This window comes from Ceratocystis lukuohia (assembly GCF_044167205.1).
Source record: "Ceratocystis lukuohia strain C4212 chromosome Unknown Supercontig8_pilon, whole genome shotgun sequence".
NCBI classification, from domain to species: domain Eukaryota; kingdom Fungi; phylum Ascomycota; class Sordariomycetes; order Microascales; family Ceratocystidaceae; genus Ceratocystis; species Ceratocystis lukuohia.
In genome coordinates this window covers 776,983-795,460 of record NW_027263527.1, presented here as the reverse complement: position 1 = coordinate 795,460, position 18,478 = coordinate 776,983, and the positions used below count along the sequence as shown (strand labels likewise).

The following is an 18,478-nucleotide window of genomic DNA, read 5'->3' as shown; positions in this document are numbered from 1 at the left end:
CAGCTCTGAGTGAAATGTATGTTCTCTCGCTTTTTGATATTTTCTACGAAGGCACATAGCTAATGAATGATCAATACGATGGTTTTTCACTACCACGGGCAATCCATACACATGAAGAGAAAAAATCAGGATATCAGCGCCTGACTAAACGGCGCTGTGATGTAGCGAATTGCTCGGCGACTGAAAGGTTATCCCCTTCTATCAGATCTTTTGACTGCAAAGGTTGGTCTAGATCATTCTCTATATATTCCTAGTCGAACGCCTTGCAGCGCTCACCTAAGCGGCCTCCCAGAAATTCAAGTCCCATGATAGACATGAGGTACATTGTCAGGCATAAAGCAAGACTATCTCTGAATATGCCCTAGAAATTTACGCTAGTGGGAATATCAGAGGCTAAAGGCTCTAGATGTACATATTAGACAGCCGCCTTGCAGACCATGTGGCCAACTCTAAGCCAGTCATCTTGCTAACGCACCAGGCTGGGTTTTAGGCGCTCGTTGGATTCCATTACTATTTCTCGTGTTAAATCTTCATTCAGCTAGTATAAGCCGACCTATTCGCCCAAAACCAGGTGTCACTTAGTTAATCCTTGCCTTGATTTGAAGAGTAGGGCTCTTAATCCGCCCAATCAGAGTGACTCCTTAAGTTCCAGGTCCCTCTTCATTGTCACAGGGCGAAAGTTTTTCATGTGGCCATTTCGAGGCCAGGCTGAAATCACGAATAGCTCTGTAGGTAGTCATCCATATTACTATCCTAAAGCGCGTTCCCGTACTGTATGGTAAACGTCATTGCCTGCCTAATTGAGCCACAAACATCTAGCTTGAGGTTGTGCCGCACTAGTGAAGACATATGTTAAAGTCGAAGGCATCCTGACAGCAATGATTCAGGGTGGTTACCCTTGGCCAAGGGCACTTATGCAACACGTGACTTACACCAACATGAAATCAAACCGCCGAGGTCGAAATTAAAGCAAAATAGCATCGAGTCAAATTAGAAGCATTATGTGTTGGTGTACAGCCCGTTCTTTTTCACCAAGCCGCTCCTCGTTGCGTCATGTCTGTCTCAAGGGAGTGCCTCCTCTCCTACCTGAAAAGCACGTGACTTGGCGAAATCCATCCCCATATTCATGCGAGGGTAAGTATGGCATCCTGATACTTTTGACACGTCTTGTCCGCGTCCCTATCTTTCCCCCATCAACATCGCCAGTCAGCCTCTTTCAACCAGTTTGTGTGCCCAAAAACTGATCAACCCAGAGTTCCATAGTTTAATACCGTGGCGTTGATTGATACTTGTTTTTTTTCCCTCTGCACAGAAGGAACAAGTAGGACTCATATTTTCTACTTTTTTTTTGAACCATAAAATACCAAGATACATACACATGCACATTTTTTCGTTAAGCTCCCCTTTCAGCTGACTACGTTACTCTTCTTAAAACCCCCCCTTTCCCAGATTACTTTTAGGTGCTACACCACACTAAAAACTTCCTTTCAGTACTAGGCAGGTAACTGCCTATACTTCAAAGACAAGTCTATTCGGGGTAGCAACCACACAACATTTTGTGGTTTTTTTCCACTTTCCTTCTCTTTCTTGTTCGCCTGCTTTCCCTATATACCCACCTGCTTTCGCCCTGTCTTGCTTGCCCTCTTGTTCATTTTGCTGCCTTGCTGCCTCGTCGTTGACAGACATCGTGCCTTTACTTTTTGCTGTTCTGTCGCTGTTTTTAGCTTCCGTTTTACTCATCGCTATACTCTTTATTGCGATTTTCTTATCTTCATTTGTTATCAACAGCGCCTCTGTTTGCTTGTTTGTTTGCGTGCTTGCTCGCCTGTTCGCTGCCCCTAGCTTCTTTTTGCTGCATGTACTATTCTTGCTGCTGCTTGGACATACTGCCACATTTACATATATGTTCATGTTCACTATCTTCTTTGATCCTGCCTTGTTTACCCTGTCCTTGACTGATCCTCTTCTTTTTGTGTGTCTAGCCTTTTGACGTCTCGCAACAAAGTTAGTCGGCCATCATGAATAGCAGCCGAAAGCGACCATGGAACTTGTCCGATTTTGATAGTGGCATTCAAGTTCCTGCCTCTACCTCTTCAAAGCGCTCTCGCCCCAATACTTCTTCTGGCCAGGTCGTCTCTGATCCTATTTTACTTAGTAGCGATGAGGACGGTGATGACGATGACTTTTGCGAGATTCTCGAAGGAGGGGCTGCTGGCCCTCATCACAGCGGCCAAATAGATTCCATACCGATGTGCTCAACTTTTCATCCTACATCTGCATCCACATATACATCCTCGCCAATGCGATCCGCTGCCCTATCTGGTATCTCTCGCAGCTTCAGTGCGCCCAAAACCACCTTACCAGGGTTTTCCAGTGCCTTGGACAGCTTTAGAGCCAACCCTAGAGCTTTCATAGACGGGCCCTCTTCAATCGAAATGCTGAACACAGGCTCAGTCTCAAAGCCTTGGCCACAGATACAGCTCGCAAATGGCCCTCTTCCTTCCCCCTTCCGCTCTGGCTCGCCGTACTTCAAGTATCCAACTCATGGGCCTCCCGTGAACATCAACCATCGGACAACCGTAGCTCCCATTCTTGACCATAATTTCGACTCAGAAGATATCCATCGATCCGACAATATTTTTAGAAATCAGGATCTTGCAAATTCTGGGGGGTTCCCCAAGTCCGAGAATGCCTTTAACTCGGATTATGTTTTCAGACCCAAACATGCTATTAAGACTGAAGAATCCCTCATGAACTACCCTAAACAGGAGCATGAAGAATGGCTGCCAGTTCCCTTTGGCAAACAAGAGGAAACAACAGCCCAAAATCCTTATGAAACAACATCTAATGTAGCTGTGAAGTTTGAGCAGCCTATGAAATTTGAAGATGATGACGAGCTTCTCATGTTTGACCCGTCGTCTAGTCAGATGTCCTACTTTAACCCTACTATGGGGGACTACAATAATTGGCATGCATCAGCAGCAATCACTGCCCCTCATACACACCCGGCTTCTATCGATTTTGGGCATGGCCAGAGTTATTATCAGGATTATGCTAATCATGAATTTGGTCTACAAAGCATGGTATCAGCTCAAGAGCTTGCGCGTGAAGCCCAACAACAAGCTGAAGAAGAAGAGAAGATTCGTAAGAGGGCACTTGAGGCTCAACTAGAAAAGATGCCTCTAACTGAGCAGCCTCCTGCTATTAAAACAAAAATGCTTCCCCATCAGCTGCAGGTAAGTGTATTATTGCTTCTCGCGGTATTTTCTGTACTATTTATTCACTTGATATCATACCTCTAACACTTTTTCGCGTTATACAGGCTCTGGCTTGGATGAAAACAAAAGAAGACCCCCAGTTGCCTGAAGTTGGTTCCAAAGACCTGGTCCAATTTTGGCGGCATACTAACTATGATTGTTACATGCACTCCGTATCTAAAAAGGCCGTGAGCGTTGACAATCCTCCGGACCTCTATTCTGGAGGCGTCTTAGCTGATGATATGGGCTTGGGCAAGACTCTGCAAATGATTTCCTTGATCATGTCTGACCGCGTCATCGGCTCAACCCTTATCATTTGCCCTTTAAGTGTTATGAGTAATTGGGAGCAACAGTTCAAGCAACATATTCACCAAGATCATGCCGTCCGTGTGCTGGTTTACCACTCGCAAAAATGCGCCAAACTCACGTTATCAGACTTGGAAGCATATGACATTATCATCACTACTTACAACAAGCTAGCCATGGAGTTAGCAGGAAAGAAAATGCTGTCCCTTATGTCATGGCGTCGTGTTATTCTCGATGAAGGTCACATAATTCGGAATGCGTCAACCAAGTCTGCCAAAGCTGCCTGTTTACTTAGAGCCACTTCAAAATGGGCTGTAACAGGTACCCCAATGCAAGTTTTGACCGAAAAAAAAAAACTCTTTCTTTCTCTTGTCTTATATTGTGGCTAACTTTAGGACTGTTTAGTATCAACCGAAGTGATGACCTATATTCACTGGCCTTGTTTGTTGGTGTTGGCCATAGTCTGGAACACAAAGCAGTTTTCCGCAGAATGATGACGAACACTAAAGAGTGCCAGACCTTTGTAGCAGACTTTTGTCTACGTCGAACCAAGGACATGGATTTCGTTAACCTTAAGCTGCCAACAAAAACTGAGCATGTTGAATACATCAACTTCAATCAAAAGGAAGCTGAAAACTACCAAGTGCTTTTGTACGTCATAAGAAGCCACTTGAACCCCAATTTTATCACTCAGTACACACGCTAACATATCTTGCCTCTCTCTAGCAAGGATGCTCAAGAAGCCGCAAGGCGCTTTTTCGGGAAGGATAAGGATGCTCTTTGGAGTACTGTCTTGGAAAAGTTGCTTCGCCTTCGTCAATTGTAAGTGACTTTTCTACTTGAATTACACTCAACTTGCGTCGAATTTCGCCGCTTCATTGTTTTTCTTGTCACTGACTAGGACTTTTTCAGTTGCAATCATTGGACTATGTCTGCCAAGAAAGCCATTTCCCATGATGATCCAGACTATTTAGCCCATGCCGAGCTTAAAGAGGCAGAGATGGCCTCACCAGAACTTTGTCTCAAAGCTCTTGTCAAACGACGCGAACTCTGCCCTATTTGCTGGGATGCTCTGACGGTAGACAACGAGCCTGTTATTAGCCCGTGCATGCATGGGTTCTGCAGACCCTGTATCAACCAGGCCTTCCCAAGTGGCACCATTTCTTGCCCAAAGTGCTCAACTGAGTTCGATGAGTCCGCACTCAAAGAAACAAAGTTCAGTGATGAGGAACTCCAGGCAGACTTAGATTTGGATGTTTCTGAATTTGGAGATGAAATCAGCAAACAAAGCTCCAAGACCATTGCTTTGTACAAGCTCATCAAGAAAGCGCTCAAAGCTCCAGACTCCAAGGTAGTCATTTTCTCCCAGTGGACTTCGTTTCTGGACATTGTGGAGCGGGAGCTTTCGGCTCTTGATATGCAACACGTCCGGCTAGATGGGCGCATGAACGGCGATCAACGCGATGTGTCAATAAAGGCTATTCAGAATGACGCCAATGTACGAGTCATGCTGGCTAGTTTGCGCGCTGCTGGAGTCGGTATTACCCTTACCTCTGCGGATACAGTCATTCTGGCCGACACATGTGAGTTTTCTTTCCTATTCGTATTCCTTGCTATCCCCTTCCTCCTACCTTATACCTATGCCATGCTGCGGAGGGCTATTCATCGAAGTTAACATGAACTAACCAAACATTGCGCACATGTAGGGTGGGCACCTGCGATTGAAGAACAAGCTATCGACCGGATCCACCGTCTAGGCCAGACAAAGCCAACCACTGTTTATCGTCTGGTTGTCAAAGATACGGTTGAAGAGAAGGTGATTATTATTCAAGATGAAAAGCGCAAACTTTTCGGCGAAGCATTCCAAGAGACTTTCAAAACCCTCTCGCGTGATGTTGCCCAGAACATGGTGCGCCAGCTGTTGTCTGATTAGCATAGAGGTGAGGTTGTGAACCGACAGGCATCATGTATGAAGATTCACCAGAAGGAAATAAAGGCCGATGCTTGTCCGTGCTGCTATCGAGATTCTTTCATTCCTTTTGGTGTATCTTTGAGCCTGCCTGTGAATCTTGACCGTTGAGCCATAAAGGGACTGGCTGATCAGCCCAGATTTCTGTTCTGCATCTCCTCATATTGCCAATGGCTCACTTATTGATTCAAACCATGCCATATCAAGTCTTCCTCCCGTTTTCACGGGAATCCCCTGTTTAGGTGGTCTTCCGATGACCCACTTGATCTCGACAGCGGTACACTATATATGTCGCCTACCATCATGGCGTATTTCCAATATGCTGCTATTCCCAATCCCGAGAACATCGACTCTCTATTCATTGCTTCCTTCGGTACTTTGGCAATCTAAATTGCCAGGCACCTACCTCAAAGGTTCTTGGCTTTGATTATAACCCTCTTGGCACAAACGCCAGCTGCGATATTTTTCTAGGGCTCACTCAAGACCTTAGTCTATAGTCTTCTATAACCTGAAGCTAGCCACTAGGGCATTAGTTTGGGAGTTTGAGGCGCCAAAAATGAGCTTCATAGCTTTAGATTCGGATCTGGCTACGAATCCAAATGCGACTCTGCTACGTGATGACGTGGCTCTCCAGTTGATACTAGAGTACAAAAACGTTATTATGACGGGGATTTGTTTATTTCTAGTTCTGGCTTTCGGCGTATATGTTTTTTTTTCCTTGTGCTTGCTTATGGGAGTTTGGGCTTTGATTGCTGTTAGAAGGGATAATAAGATTGATTGTTCAATGTGTCATGGGAATGGTTTACGTATTGTTAGATAGGATTTTATGAGAAAGCAATGTTGTTCCAACTATGCCTTTGTTATCCTGGGTAATTAATTGTCTCTTCGTTTTCAAACGGACATGAATTTCTCAAGTATTATAGGCGCTTTATATCATTGTGCATAGCTAGACAGTGACAAAAGGCTCGACGTCTCTACGACATACCCTTACAGCCATCATATAGCATTAGTCCCTCCAAAGGTTAGTCAATCAAGAGTCTATGTAGCAAGATGTGAAGATATTGCCTTAGATATACAATCTAATACCCCGAGCATCATCTTCATTCGTGAAGAACGACGCGCAGTCTACGGGGAAGAAATTTGTTTCAAGGAAATCGTATCCTCAGCAGACTAAGTGCAGTGTTGTAAATCTAGCAGATTTTTGTCAAAACTCACAAGAGAGATTAAGCAAGACAGTTGTTTTCTAAGAAGTTTTACTAAAGCAAGAGACGTAACAAATTAGATTAGAAGACTCCATTTCATATGTCTTGAACTAATTCTTCCTCAACTTTGGGACGCGAGTTTGTACATCATCTCGCCGGGGAACGTTTCCTTTATGACATTGAACACAAAGAAACAGCATGATATATTATGTGGAGTCACGTGACTAGCCTATGAGTTGAAGCTCTTGCTAGCCTGAGTTGCGACCCGCTTTAACCCAAATCGACGGTTCCACTTCAAATCAAGAGAGCGCCATACGTTATTCACGATATTGAATTTTCTTGTCCATGAACGAAAGTCACCTGTTTAAAGCTCTATGGATGTACAGACTCTCGAGGCCCTTCCTTCAACGCAAATTTTCTGTTCACTAGCTGAAGCGAATCTATAGCGAATTTATACCAGTATCAGCAACTAGGAAAAAAAACAGCCTTTTCCTCTCACCCCCGACCAGACAACGACCCATCTTACAATTCGCAGCCCTGTCTGCCTCCTCTCCATCTCTGCTCTCCACAAAACTACCCAGCCAGTAAATGCCCCCATGCCGTCAGCCGGGCCGGCGCCCTCGCGGGCTGCGATAAACACGCTCCGCAGCATCATTTTCGGCACATCATGCTCGTTAGCACTAGTAGCCGAGGAGCGTCGCCGCCGCACCGATATCGCTTGGACACTGGTAGAAAATGGTCGCCTACTACGCTCACAACGCTGCTATCATTCTGGCGGCTTGGCTACTGTGCGCGCCAAATTCGATAGCAGAGCAGTCGCGGCGCCCGTATCAGCTTCTGTTATAGCTCCCTGGGAAGATGCAACAACCGCTAGCGAGTGGCATGCAGATCGAAGGCAGGATCATGCATATCAGAATCTTCAAGACCATAATAAAGGCAGGCCAAGTGCGGGTGGAGGCCAGGACATGATTATTGGCGTGGGGGGGTACGCCTCGGGACTTCTAGATGTAGCAGGCCCCTTGCGTGAGAATCTACAACCGCGACGGTCGATTTCGGCGTTTGAAAATACCAAGTCGCTAGATGCCTACATGATCGCTCAGGCACCAAGAACTGGGGCTGAAAAACGCCAGGCTTTGGCGGATGAGATCGAAGCTGAACAGAATCCACTGCGCATGGCCATGAACCAACTAGCATTGAAGCTAGAGGAACCGGGTGCCAGCTCTCGTGAGCTACAAAAACTACTAGATACAGCATACGAAGCCAGTGACGGCTTACGAACTCTGCCCACTGGATTGCTAGAGATGTCCCGCTCAGTTCAATATATTCTTCGTACGCGAGGCAATTCCGAAGCAGCGGCCAGAGCTTTGCTAAGACTTGTAGAAGATCCTCGGGTCGAGGGAGCCACACTACTCAGTCATTACCCAGGCGACGTGATCGGCGAGATCCTTTCCATTGAGGACATGCTTTACATGTCAGTGCCGGCCAAGATTACCCGGTTTCAGCTAGCTGGCAGTATCCTAGCAGGCATCAACAGCGCATTCAGAGCTTCGCACCGCAAACGCCACGCCCGCATGTGTGATATCATATGCCGCGTACTACAACTTGATAGCGATGGCGAGATCTCAGGTGCCTTCCTAAGTGCTTGTGGCTCACAAGCATCTCAAATTGCCCACGATATTGGGGAACGTTACACGGCTAAATACCCCGCCGACGTAGCAGCACAGTGGCAGGCATGCCGCCAACGACACGGCTTAGTCTACTCGCCGCTCAAAATTCGATACGTCAATCCACCACGGCATACACCAGCTATCGATGCGCTAATAGGGTCAATGAAGCTAAGCATCCAAAACGGGCGATTGAACGATGCCATTAGTGCATTTGAGGATCACATCAAACGCAAGGGCCGGCGGTCGAATGCATGCCTTGCTCTTGCACTGCAATCAGCAGACACTCTCTCGGCGGAACCCCTCTGTAAACGATCGCTCCGCTTGTTGCGCAAGGCCGCACATGCAAAGTACAACATCGAGGAGGAGATGTCACGACTGATCGCTAAACGCTTTGATCACCTGGAAAAGATCACACCCGAAGCCAACTTCAAAAACGGTCAAATGTACGCCCATGTCTCAAGTTTGTTGGCTAGCATGCGTGACTTCTGTCGCAACCCTGGCTTCCTAGCATACAACCGCATGGCACGCGCCTGTCTAGCCACACGCGACTATATCGGTGCCATCCGCCTGTGTCTTGACTCAATACGCAAGCATGGCCAGGATGATCTATTTTCTCATGCCTTTGTCATCTCAAACCTTGTTTTTGCACTCTCGGCTCTCGGGGAGTACAACTTATTGCATGTGCTACTCCTGCTTCTTGATCACTCGCCGCTCAAAGCCGACGACACAGTGCGTCGCGCATTGATTCGTGCTCGCAAGCGACTGGCTATTGCAGCGGGCTCTGCATTGTGGGACAAGACCCGCGCACAACACATGATGGGCGAGCGTATTGTCAATGAAGCATGCCTTCGGATGTCCGAGTGGCGGCGGAGCACGCGTGCCGAGGTAGACACAAAAGTAGTGGAGGGCCCAGATGCAGGGGATACTAAAGAAGCTGCTCCTCCACCAACAGAAACTGCCGAAGCTATATCCAGCTATTCTTTAGAGCCACAGGCGCATTCGACCGTAGTGGAAACGGAGTTTGGTCGATTCTCTGCTATTGACTTCACGACTTTGTTACGACAGGTTGTAAATCAGTGGAAAGTCTTGACATTGGCTGAGGAGGCCGAAGCTGCTAGAGCACAGATGCAGGCTCAAGTGTAAACGCAGTGCTATATGAGTAGGATGATGTATTACTACTGCCTAGGGCAGCTATTTGTATAATGATAGAAGAGAAACCTAGAGAGATATTGTTCCATTGCTCCTCCTATATTTCATGAAGTCACATCCAGCTCATCGCTGGCCCAAATTAGACAGGGAGAAAGTTAGTACAGATATTGCAATAGAAGACAAGAACGGTGTGGTGCGTAAAACCGCATTGTCTAAAGATATGGACAAAAACAACAAGAATAAGAAACGAAAGGAGCTCTGTTCTACAGAAACCTAGGGCTATTGATCTCATGCCCCAATTGCTTAATTTTGAATGAACACTAGAAGGCTTAAAGGCCATATCTGTGATTTTGTTCATAGAAGAGAATCAGCAATCAATCCTTTTTCCTCCCAGCCAATCATACATACGCCTTGCCATATCCACCGACCCTATTTTTCCTTACGTCAGTAAGTTTTCTTGGTCTTTCTTGAGATCGCACACATTCTCGCACAAGGACAACAAGCGAAGATTGATCGTTCATGAAAACAATAGCCGTGGATCAATAGGCTCAATTAAGAAAAAGACAAAGTAACGCAACGATTTCTCATCCATGCTCACACGTGCGACAGCCCTCCCGAGAGCTGGTTTTCTAACACGCCCAGCAGCTTATTGGGGTGCTTCCAGACGGGCATACAGTTCTAGCGCTAACTCCCAGTCTAAAATGTCGATTCCCACAACCCTGCAGCCTATATTCGCGGAGGGCCAGGATGCCGAGGGGCTGCGGGCGCAGGTCCGGCACTTGCTAGAAGATGGGGGCGATGCAGGCAGGTGGCGGTTGAGTGCGGACAGGTCCGGCGTTGAGCGAGGGTTCAAGTTCAAGACATTTGGGAAGGCATGGGTAAGTACGAGGGAGGGTGACGGGAAGAAAGAAAGTGTATCTAACTACATGCCCTGTTTATCTAGGACTTCATGACGGCTGTCTCGCTACAGTGCAAGCTTCGCAACCATCACCCAGAATGGTCCAATGTTCGTCCATCTTCCCCATAGGTTCCTTTCCTGTTACTGCTGGTTTCATCTTATGGAAAAGCGAAAATTTCTAACACCACCACCGTCAGGTCTACAACACCGTCTTCATCCGCTGGACGACACATGCCCCGCGTGGGCTCACGGGAAAAGACATAGAATTGGCCAAAACGTGCGACATGCTCGCAGCAGACTTCGGTGAGATGGCATCCGCAGAAGTAGAAGACAAAGGGACATGTGCGCTGAGCGACTTAGCGACTCAAGCAGCTCAGAAGGCAGGAACAGAGTGCTGTGTGCCGAAGACGAAGAAATGAGAAGAAAACAATATGAGCCAGGGTAGGTTTACAAAAGAATTCAAGTTATTATTACAACTAGAAAAAAGGAGAAGAGATAACAGCATCATGCCCAAATCTAAATAAAGCCGAGGTTTAAATAAAGTAAAAGAGAAAAACAAAACTAAATGAAGCAATGTGAAACTTGGTCTGCGTCCTACGGTGCGCAAATGAGGCAGGGGAAACAGACCGCAATGCAGCGCAAGACAGATACAGGTCACAAACAGACCAGACAACAAAGCGGTGTTGATTTTTACAGCACACAATTTGCGGTCACTACCCTTCTCTTTACTGGGCCTTCTTCATCTTGGCCAGCTTCTTCTCACGGCGAGCAGCCCGGGCATCAGCCGAGGCCTCGGTATCCAGAAGCTTGTCCCACCAGCGGAAGGACGAAGCGTAGTTGCCAATGAACTTTTCGTGGTGCACGTCATGGTGCTCGGCACCGGCCCAGAAGGGCAGGAAGTGGTGCAGCGACCAGGGGAAGTCATAGCCAGAATGAGCGTCAACGGCCTGGAAGAGACGGCCAATGATCCAGATGTACATGGTGAACAGGTGCAGGTCGTTGGTAAAGTAGACCCACAGGGCAGGCGAGCCAACGGTACCGACACCGAGCAGCATGACTTCAATGGGCGAAGCGTACTCGGCGGCTAGACCAAAGGGAGCCGAGTAGTAGTGGTGCAGCTTGTGGATCGCTTTGTAGAGAGGGCCGTAGTGGAGGGCGCGGTGTAGAACGTAATGCCAGAAGTCCTCCATAACGAAGAAAATGCAGACCTGGTAGGCGATCTTCCACCAGGGGGGGAAAGGCACACCGTACTCCATGCCGCACATAGTAGCAATGGGGTGGAAGAACCAAATCTGGGGCAGCTCGACAGTGAAGTGGGAAGCGAGGACGAGGGCGGCACAGTTGAGTTGTTCCCTCCAGGTGGGGATTTTAGTCTGGAACAAAGAGAAGTGGTTAGCTAATGTGCCGGAGCCATGCATCTACTATTACTGGCATCTCCCTAGGCCAGAATCAAGGGGAGACGCAGAAAGTCGGCCGAAGCAAATAAGTCGGGGCAAGAACAATAACAGGAGAGACTTACAGGTTGCAGCTTATACTTGTCGAAGTACCGAATGCAGCCAATCAGGATCCATGGCAGACTGCGGCCGAAGTAGAAGATCTCGTGCATGGTGAAGCTCATGAGGCCAGTGGCCAGCGTGTCGTTGCCGATCCAGAGGTACCAGGCCTAGAATTAGAGAGATAGGATGTTAGCTTCGTGTGAGGTAGATGCGAAAGGCAAGATCAAGATAGAGAGATAGACATACCGCCCACAGCCGCTCAATGTAGTTCAGCTGTACATTGTACTTGGCCACCTCATCAACAATGGTCAGGTAGTTTTGCGTCTGGGCGTACGCGAAGGACGTCGCGTTTCTGCAGAGCAATGGAAAGTTAGCTAATCGAGTCTGTATTGTCGTGTATATGTGCGCGGGCGTGTGCGTGTGCAGTGGTGTTGATTTTTCTTGTCCCCCTTTTTGGCATGTGAGCCAGAGATGGTGAGACCGAGACAGGCGATAGGCGGCAGGAATTGATGGAAATGGGAGCAGGCCTCTCGAATAACAAGCTAAACAGAGAAAATGAGGAGAGACAAAGAGGAAGAGGAAGAGACGTACGCAAGTAATGACATCGCGGGCAGAGTTGTTCTAGTTGTTCGTTCGTGAAGAGAGAAATCCGAGACGAAGAAAAGAAAAATGGAAGAAAGGAAGGGAAGAAAAGGAAAGGAGACAAAGAAATTAAATAAAATAAGAACAAAAATGAAAAGAAAAGATAATGAAGTCCAGGAATAAAAAAGTAGTAGGGAGTTAAAAAAAATGAAGTAAAGGATCAAAAAAGGAGGCTTTTCAGTGCCAGTATATATATGAAATTTCCAGCGTTGTTGCTCCAACTACCACAGAAATATCAACAAGTCAACAACAAAGCCCATCAGTAAGTCGCTGTAGGACGACCATAATTTAGAAGTTGGGGAACAGGGCGAACACAAGAGCACGTCAATGCTAGTCAGTTCGATGCTGTCCATCCCATCAGCTCATCTTGGCTGGCACTGAACTGACCTGCGAGGGAATCCCGTTATGGGCGCATTTACAGGGGGGGGAGGCCAGGCCAAACGTCTTATCAGTCAACACGTTATAAGGTCTGACCAGGAAGTGCCCCAGGCAGCAAGTCATAGGGACCATTCCACTAGACTTTACAGGGTACCACTAAATTACTGCTGCTATAGGGGGAAAAGCACTAGAAGCGCTACCGGATAAGCCCCATTGAAGCTGTCACTAGCTAAAAAACAACTGCCTGACCCTCGCCTACAAATCGTGCCACTCGCATCCAGTGCCATCCGGCTTCCGAGCGATCTCATCTCCATTTTAATCCATACCAAACCTGGCCTTTTCCCTTTCCGATTGGCCCACCCACGCGTATTCGGATTTTCAGCCACGTTCTTGTCGTTCCCAGCGCCACATCTCAACCTGTCAATCCTTCAACATGCTGCTTTAGCGCCACAAAGACCCCTTTTCTGTCCCCTGGTATTCGCATTCGTGTTTGTTCTGGATTTCGTCGTCCTGTCTTGCTTATTTGTTCATCATGCGCTTAAATTGACACGGCCCCTTCCCCCCACTGGAACCGTGGCCGTGGAGCCATACCATGGCCGTGCCACTTTTTTTCCATCTTTCTGTTCGGATCGTCAGCCATCCGATCGTGCCATTTTGTCGAGAAGTTGAGCGCAAGCCTATTACGGATAAGGTACCAACAAGGAGGAGACTAGGGAGACGAAAAAAACTAGGATAGCCACATGATATGGATGCAGGGCTTTGTCTCCTGGATTGATGTTCTTGTTTCTAAGAACTAACCTCAAGTTTTGTGCCTACGTGTGTTTTGCTTTGTCAGTGCCGCCAACAAAGTATACAGTTCTCAAGTGGTGTATTATAACCCTAGCCCTTTATACCACCTTACCGACGTTTTATGTCCCAGCAACATCGGATGTCTTTTCACTGCACCTTTTTTTTACACTAAACCCTAATACACAGTGTTTTATATTCTACGCCCGAATCCAACGTCCATATGTCCAACGGATGCGCTCTAAGGCTGCCTTTTGTGTTGCCATCTTGCCATTTGCGAGCGCTTCAATGTCTTGCAAAAAGCTTTCTAAGATTTCGCCTCGTGGCAGTAGGCCGGCTCTATGCACTAGGTTGCGCAGCACGTGAATCTCACACAATAGGAGACCGTGCTCCTTGTAAGATAGAACGTCGCTTCCATCAACACTACCGTTGCTGCCACTGTTACTGCCGTTGCCATTCCCATTGCCGCTACCCATCGGCTGCGCTTCACTTAGGATGCGGTCGATGTTGCGCAGGATCATGACGGCCTTGCGTGAGTTTCCCGTCTGTCTTGTCCGGCCACCACTAGAGAATATGCTGCCAAGGTAGCGTCCTAGTGCGGCGGTCACAAGAATTCCCGGAGTCAAGCCTAAGAAGCCAAAAAGCAGCTCTTGGCTCTTGAGTAGTGAGTCAATGCCGCTAATGGTCACCTTGAGGTCTACCTTGGTCTGCTGGATCTGGATTAGCAGCGCACGCACGAGATCGCCACGTATTGTACCGCTGAACGGATGTCGGATGTTTTGCTCGTACGCTCGCAGAACTGGCGTCACGTCGCCCTCGCTGACTTTAGCCTGAATGTCAGCGATCTGTGCTGCGCTCAGTGGCGCTGCTGAGGCCATTGCTGTTTGCTCATAACTGTCCGCTGCTGCCCCAGAGATCACGAATTGTGGCCTGTCTTTGGCAAAATCAACTACCATGCGCTCTAGGCTTTCTAAATCCGCTTTAAGACTGTCACGGCTCATAATCGCGAATTCGCTCTTCTCATCGTGGCGGATTGTGCGCACTAGTTTGGTGATGGGTTCAACCACCCAGTTAAAGTAAAAGTCACGCGCTGTCTCCCCCAGGCCCTGCACCCATTCAATCAGCTCGGCTTTGCGGTTCGTTAACACGCGTAGAATGGCGCCTGACGATAAGATAGCGATACTAGCTGGCAGCCAGTAGCGTACCAGCAGGCCAGGCCGGCCGTTTTGCCGTACTAGCTTCCGTGTGTGTGTCTTATGACGCGGTAGGCCATCACGCAAGATGGTTACGAGTCGCTTGGCTATTATTGAGGGCCCAGTGGCCAGTCCAGTGGCGTCACGGGAGTCAAATGAGGAAAGACACGGGTCTTCTTCGACACCGGAGAATACCTTTTCCTCAAACTCGGTCACGTTAGTGTCAAGGGACAGAACATGGTTGAGAACCATATCAACCAGCGCCACACTTCGCTCGACGGGGCCCTTCCAGTCAATGGCGTCGTCGACAGACTCGGATTCGGTGCTTGCTCTATCGTCAGTGGCACTCAAGGTCCCGCCGTCGCCAAAGATAAGGCCTTCATCCATGAGCATGCCGAGGCCACTGGCTGTCATTTGACGCATCCTCTTGAGCTGCTTGCGCCGACTTCGCGCCTCAGCCTGGCACAAGGCAAACGGCGTCATCAACTTGCCGCGTACATCGTGGAGTGAGCGCTCGTGGATGGTGTCTTTGACGATGGCATAGAAGCGGTTCCAGCCAAGGTTGAAGGCAGCACGGGATTGTCCTAGCGTGCTGTCGAGACCCTGGGCCTGCATGCTCTGGAAGCGAAGTTTAGACTCAGAGTAAACATCCTGTGTCAGAGCCCAGAGCCGTAGTGGTGAGGTCTGCACAGTATAGATGGTGCTGGACCGGTAAGAGCTGAGAAGCTCATTCCAGTACCATAGGTCATCTTCAAGACTGATGTTTTCTTCTAATAGGGTTTCCATGACCAGGCCAAACGTCTGAATGGCAGCTTTGGCCACTAAACGCCACTCAATCTCGGTCTCGTAGTGGTTCTTCGAAGCGATAGCAGTCGCTATCGTGTCTGGATCCGCAGTTGATGAAGGGGCTGCGTCTGGCAGACCAGATTGCTCCAGAAGCTGCACAATGTTCCATGCTGACAATTGCGGGGCCGACGACGATGTAGTAGAGAGATCTTTGGCAATCTGTAAGAGTTCGTTGACACGCGGCGATTCAAAGGCAGCGGTTGCTATATGGAATGAATCGGGCTGCGCTTGTGATTGGAGCTGGGGGTGGGTTTGTGTGTGGATAGGTGTTGGTGGGGGGTTGAGTGGAATGCGGTTTAGCTGAGCGTCGATTTGGCGGACGCGACTGGGAGTGGAGGGAGAATGGAGGAACAGGAGGGGGTTAGCTATGACGGGGAAAGAGGAGTAGGAGAGATAGAAGAGGAGGTAGGAGGAAGAAGAGACTCACTCTGATACTATGGACATGGCTAAGAAGGGCCAATTCCTGCTGGAATAATTGGCCTGATTTTGTCAAGTTCGCCAATCAAGCTGCCGTGTTGCTGTCACTGACTATGGGAAGCCGTAGATTCGCAGCTGTGATGTCAACGAAGAGAGGGCAGAGAAGAGACAAGAGACCAAAGTGGGAGAATAAGTGGGGAGCTCTTAGCTTGGCAGAAACAAGACCAGGGAAATTCGATGGGGTCCACAAAAGAGAGGGACAAAGATGTTGACTTGTTAGGGTTACTCAGACACGTCACTCCTACTAGCCCTCAAAACCAACCCTGAGCTTTTTCGTCTACCTTTGGCTTGTGATCTCCCCTCTTCTTGCGTCTGTCCCCCCTAATTCTTTCCCCAAAGCACTAACGCATTGATAAAGCCTTGGGCCTAATTCAAGTCTAGGCCTCTATCCCATTTGCGGGGAGTACAAATGCCGCTCAGTGAAAATGAGCCGGGCTTCTATTTGGCGGCAGTGTAGCAATGTAGTAAATGGGGCTCTAGATTCAAGGGTCTGAATTTTAGTAGATAGTACCTTTTTAGCGGGTGGGAGGGACATCAGATGGACTGGTACTGGGTACTTTTGACTAGTGACACATCGAGTTGGCACAGCACGAATTAACCCTTACTTGTACGTACTCTGGTGTTCTTTCACTGTAGCCTTGTCTTCTTTCGCTTTCTTGATCATCTGCTTAATCTTTCTCTCCACAACAAACAACAACATAGCAACCACAACAACAATCAAGTCGATTTGATCCTGCCTGTTGTCTATATTGATAACTTGCGGCTTTTTGTTCTCGTTTTGCTTTTGCGTTCGGCCTTCTTCTCTGCCTTCGCCGCTGCGACGCTTCCCAAAAGGCTTGCCATACACAACACACTCTCATCGCTGAGTCGACTTCCCGATATCCAAATCTTTTGCTTACAGATTGGTCTCCCGATTTCCCTCCCCGATTCGACCTGTTGGACAACCCCAACCACTCTCGATACCCCGATCTGCTTTGATCTCTTGGTACACCTGGCTGTTCCCCCTCACCACCCCCCCTTCCGAGTCTTGTCATAGACCCTTGAACGGGCCCATATATCTGCCATCATGGCTAGCAACCGCAACTACGATTTCCTTGTGAGCCTCTTTTTTGTTCTCCCTCTCTGGTCGGGGCTTTTCTGGCTGGTTATGTCGCTAGCTTTGCCTTTGTCTTTTTGCCCCTCTTTTGGCCTTCATAAGCGTCATTATCTTGTATCTTTTTTTGGCTTTGTGCTATTTAGCCTATTTGCTTCCACCTCCACTAGATCATACTGTTTGCTCAGAGCTAACACAAGTTTTCTTCTCTAGATCAAGCTTCTGCTTATCGGCGACTCAGGCGTCGGCAAATCCTGCTGCCTGTTACGATTCAGCGAGGACTCCTTTACCCCTTCGTTCATTACAACCATTGGTATTGACTTCAAGATCCGGACAATCGAGCTCGATGGCAAGCGTGTAAAGCTGCAGATTTGGGACACTGCTGGCCAGGAGCGCTTCCGGACTATTACCACAGCATACTACCGTGGCGCTATGGGCATTTTGTTGATCTACGACGTGACTGATGAGCGGTCGTTTAACAGTGGGTTTTTCTGTGCTTCTGTTATTCTGTGTCTCCCCATAAATGCTAACCGGATATTGCTCCCCGCATAGATATTCGCACCTGGTTCAACAATGTTGAACAACACGCTACCGAAGGTGTCAACAAAATTCTGATCGGCAACAAGTGCGACTGGGAAGAGAAGCGTGTTGTGTCTACCGAGCGTGGTCAGGCCCTAGCCGACGAACTGGGCATTCCTTTCCTAGAGGTCTCAGCAAAGAGTAACATAAACATCGACAATGCCTTTTATAGCCTTGCTGCCGATATCAAGAAGCGCCTGGTAGACAATTCCAAGAACGAAAAAGAGTCGTCGGGTGGTGTTAATGTCAGCGAGTCCAACGCCAAGGGTGGCGGCTGCTGCTAGAACGGTTGAGAGAGACTAGAAGGGGCCCGTTGAATGAAGCCCAGGTCGACCATTGTCTCTACTCTCTTATCACGGAAAGTCGCAGCCATTCCAAAGAACTATTTCCTCTATTCTCCCTCTTCATCTTTCTCTCCCTTCCTCCATCTCCCCCACTCCTATCTCAACAATACGACCCATGCCACCTTGACGATGACGATGACCGACCAACCAAACGACCAACCAAACGACCAACCAGACGCAAGTCTTGCCGACAGCC

The 18,478-nt window shown here is 48.3% G+C and overlaps 5 protein-coding genes across 5 annotated transcripts; 3 read left to right on the top strand and 2 right to left on the bottom strand.

Annotated features, from left to right (window-relative positions):
• Positions 1-2,018: 2,018 nt before the first annotated feature.
• Positions 2,019-5,496, top strand: HOO65_080192 (SNF2 family domain-containing protein; the record flags this gene model as incomplete). The annotated part of the gene is made up of 6 exons (XM_071004129.1): positions 2,019-3,236; positions 3,443-3,803; positions 4,073-4,214; positions 4,290-4,385; positions 4,476-5,146; positions 5,270-5,496. 6 exons carry the CDS (start codon positions 2,019-2,021, stop codon positions 5,494-5,496), a joined length of 2,715 nt encoding a protein of 904 aa, XP_070856422.1.
• A 1,834-nt stretch (positions 5,497-7,330) lies between these two features.
• Positions 7,331-9,544, top strand: HOO65_080191 (Pterin-4-alpha-carbinolamine dehydratase; the record flags this gene model as incomplete). The annotated part of the gene is made up of 1 exon (XM_071001505.1): positions 7,331-9,544. The coding sequence occupies one exon, from the start codon at positions 7,331-7,333 to the stop codon at positions 9,542-9,544; it is 2,214 nt and encodes a 737-aa protein (XP_070856421.1).
• Positions 9,545-11,173: 1,629 nt separating this feature from the next.
• Positions 11,174-12,549, bottom strand: HOO65_080190 (Fatty acid hydroxylase; the record flags this gene model as incomplete). Its single annotated transcript, XM_071004287.1, has 4 exons — positions 11,174-11,821; positions 11,968-12,111; positions 12,191-12,296; positions 12,536-12,549. 4 exons carry the CDS (start codon positions 12,547-12,549, stop codon positions 11,174-11,176), a joined length of 912 nt encoding a protein of 303 aa, XP_070856420.1.
• Positions 12,550-13,950: 1,401 nt separating this feature from the next.
• Positions 13,951-16,233, bottom strand: HOO65_080189 (ATP synthase regulation protein nca2; the record flags this gene model as incomplete). The annotated part of the gene is made up of 2 exons (XM_071004182.1): positions 13,951-16,114; positions 16,217-16,233. The coding sequence occupies 2 exons, from the start codon at positions 16,231-16,233 to the stop codon at positions 13,951-13,953; spliced, it is 2,181 nt and encodes a 726-aa protein (XP_070856419.1).
• A 1,099-nt stretch (positions 16,234-17,332) lies between these two features.
• Positions 17,333-18,222, top strand: HOO65_080188 (gtp-binding protein ypt2; the record flags this gene model as incomplete). Its single annotated transcript, XM_071004367.1, has 3 exons — positions 17,333-17,362; positions 17,573-17,840; positions 17,912-18,222. 3 exons carry the CDS (start codon positions 17,333-17,335, stop codon positions 18,220-18,222), a joined length of 609 nt encoding a protein of 202 aa, XP_070856418.1.
• Between the last annotated feature and the right edge of the window lie 256 nt (positions 18,223-18,478).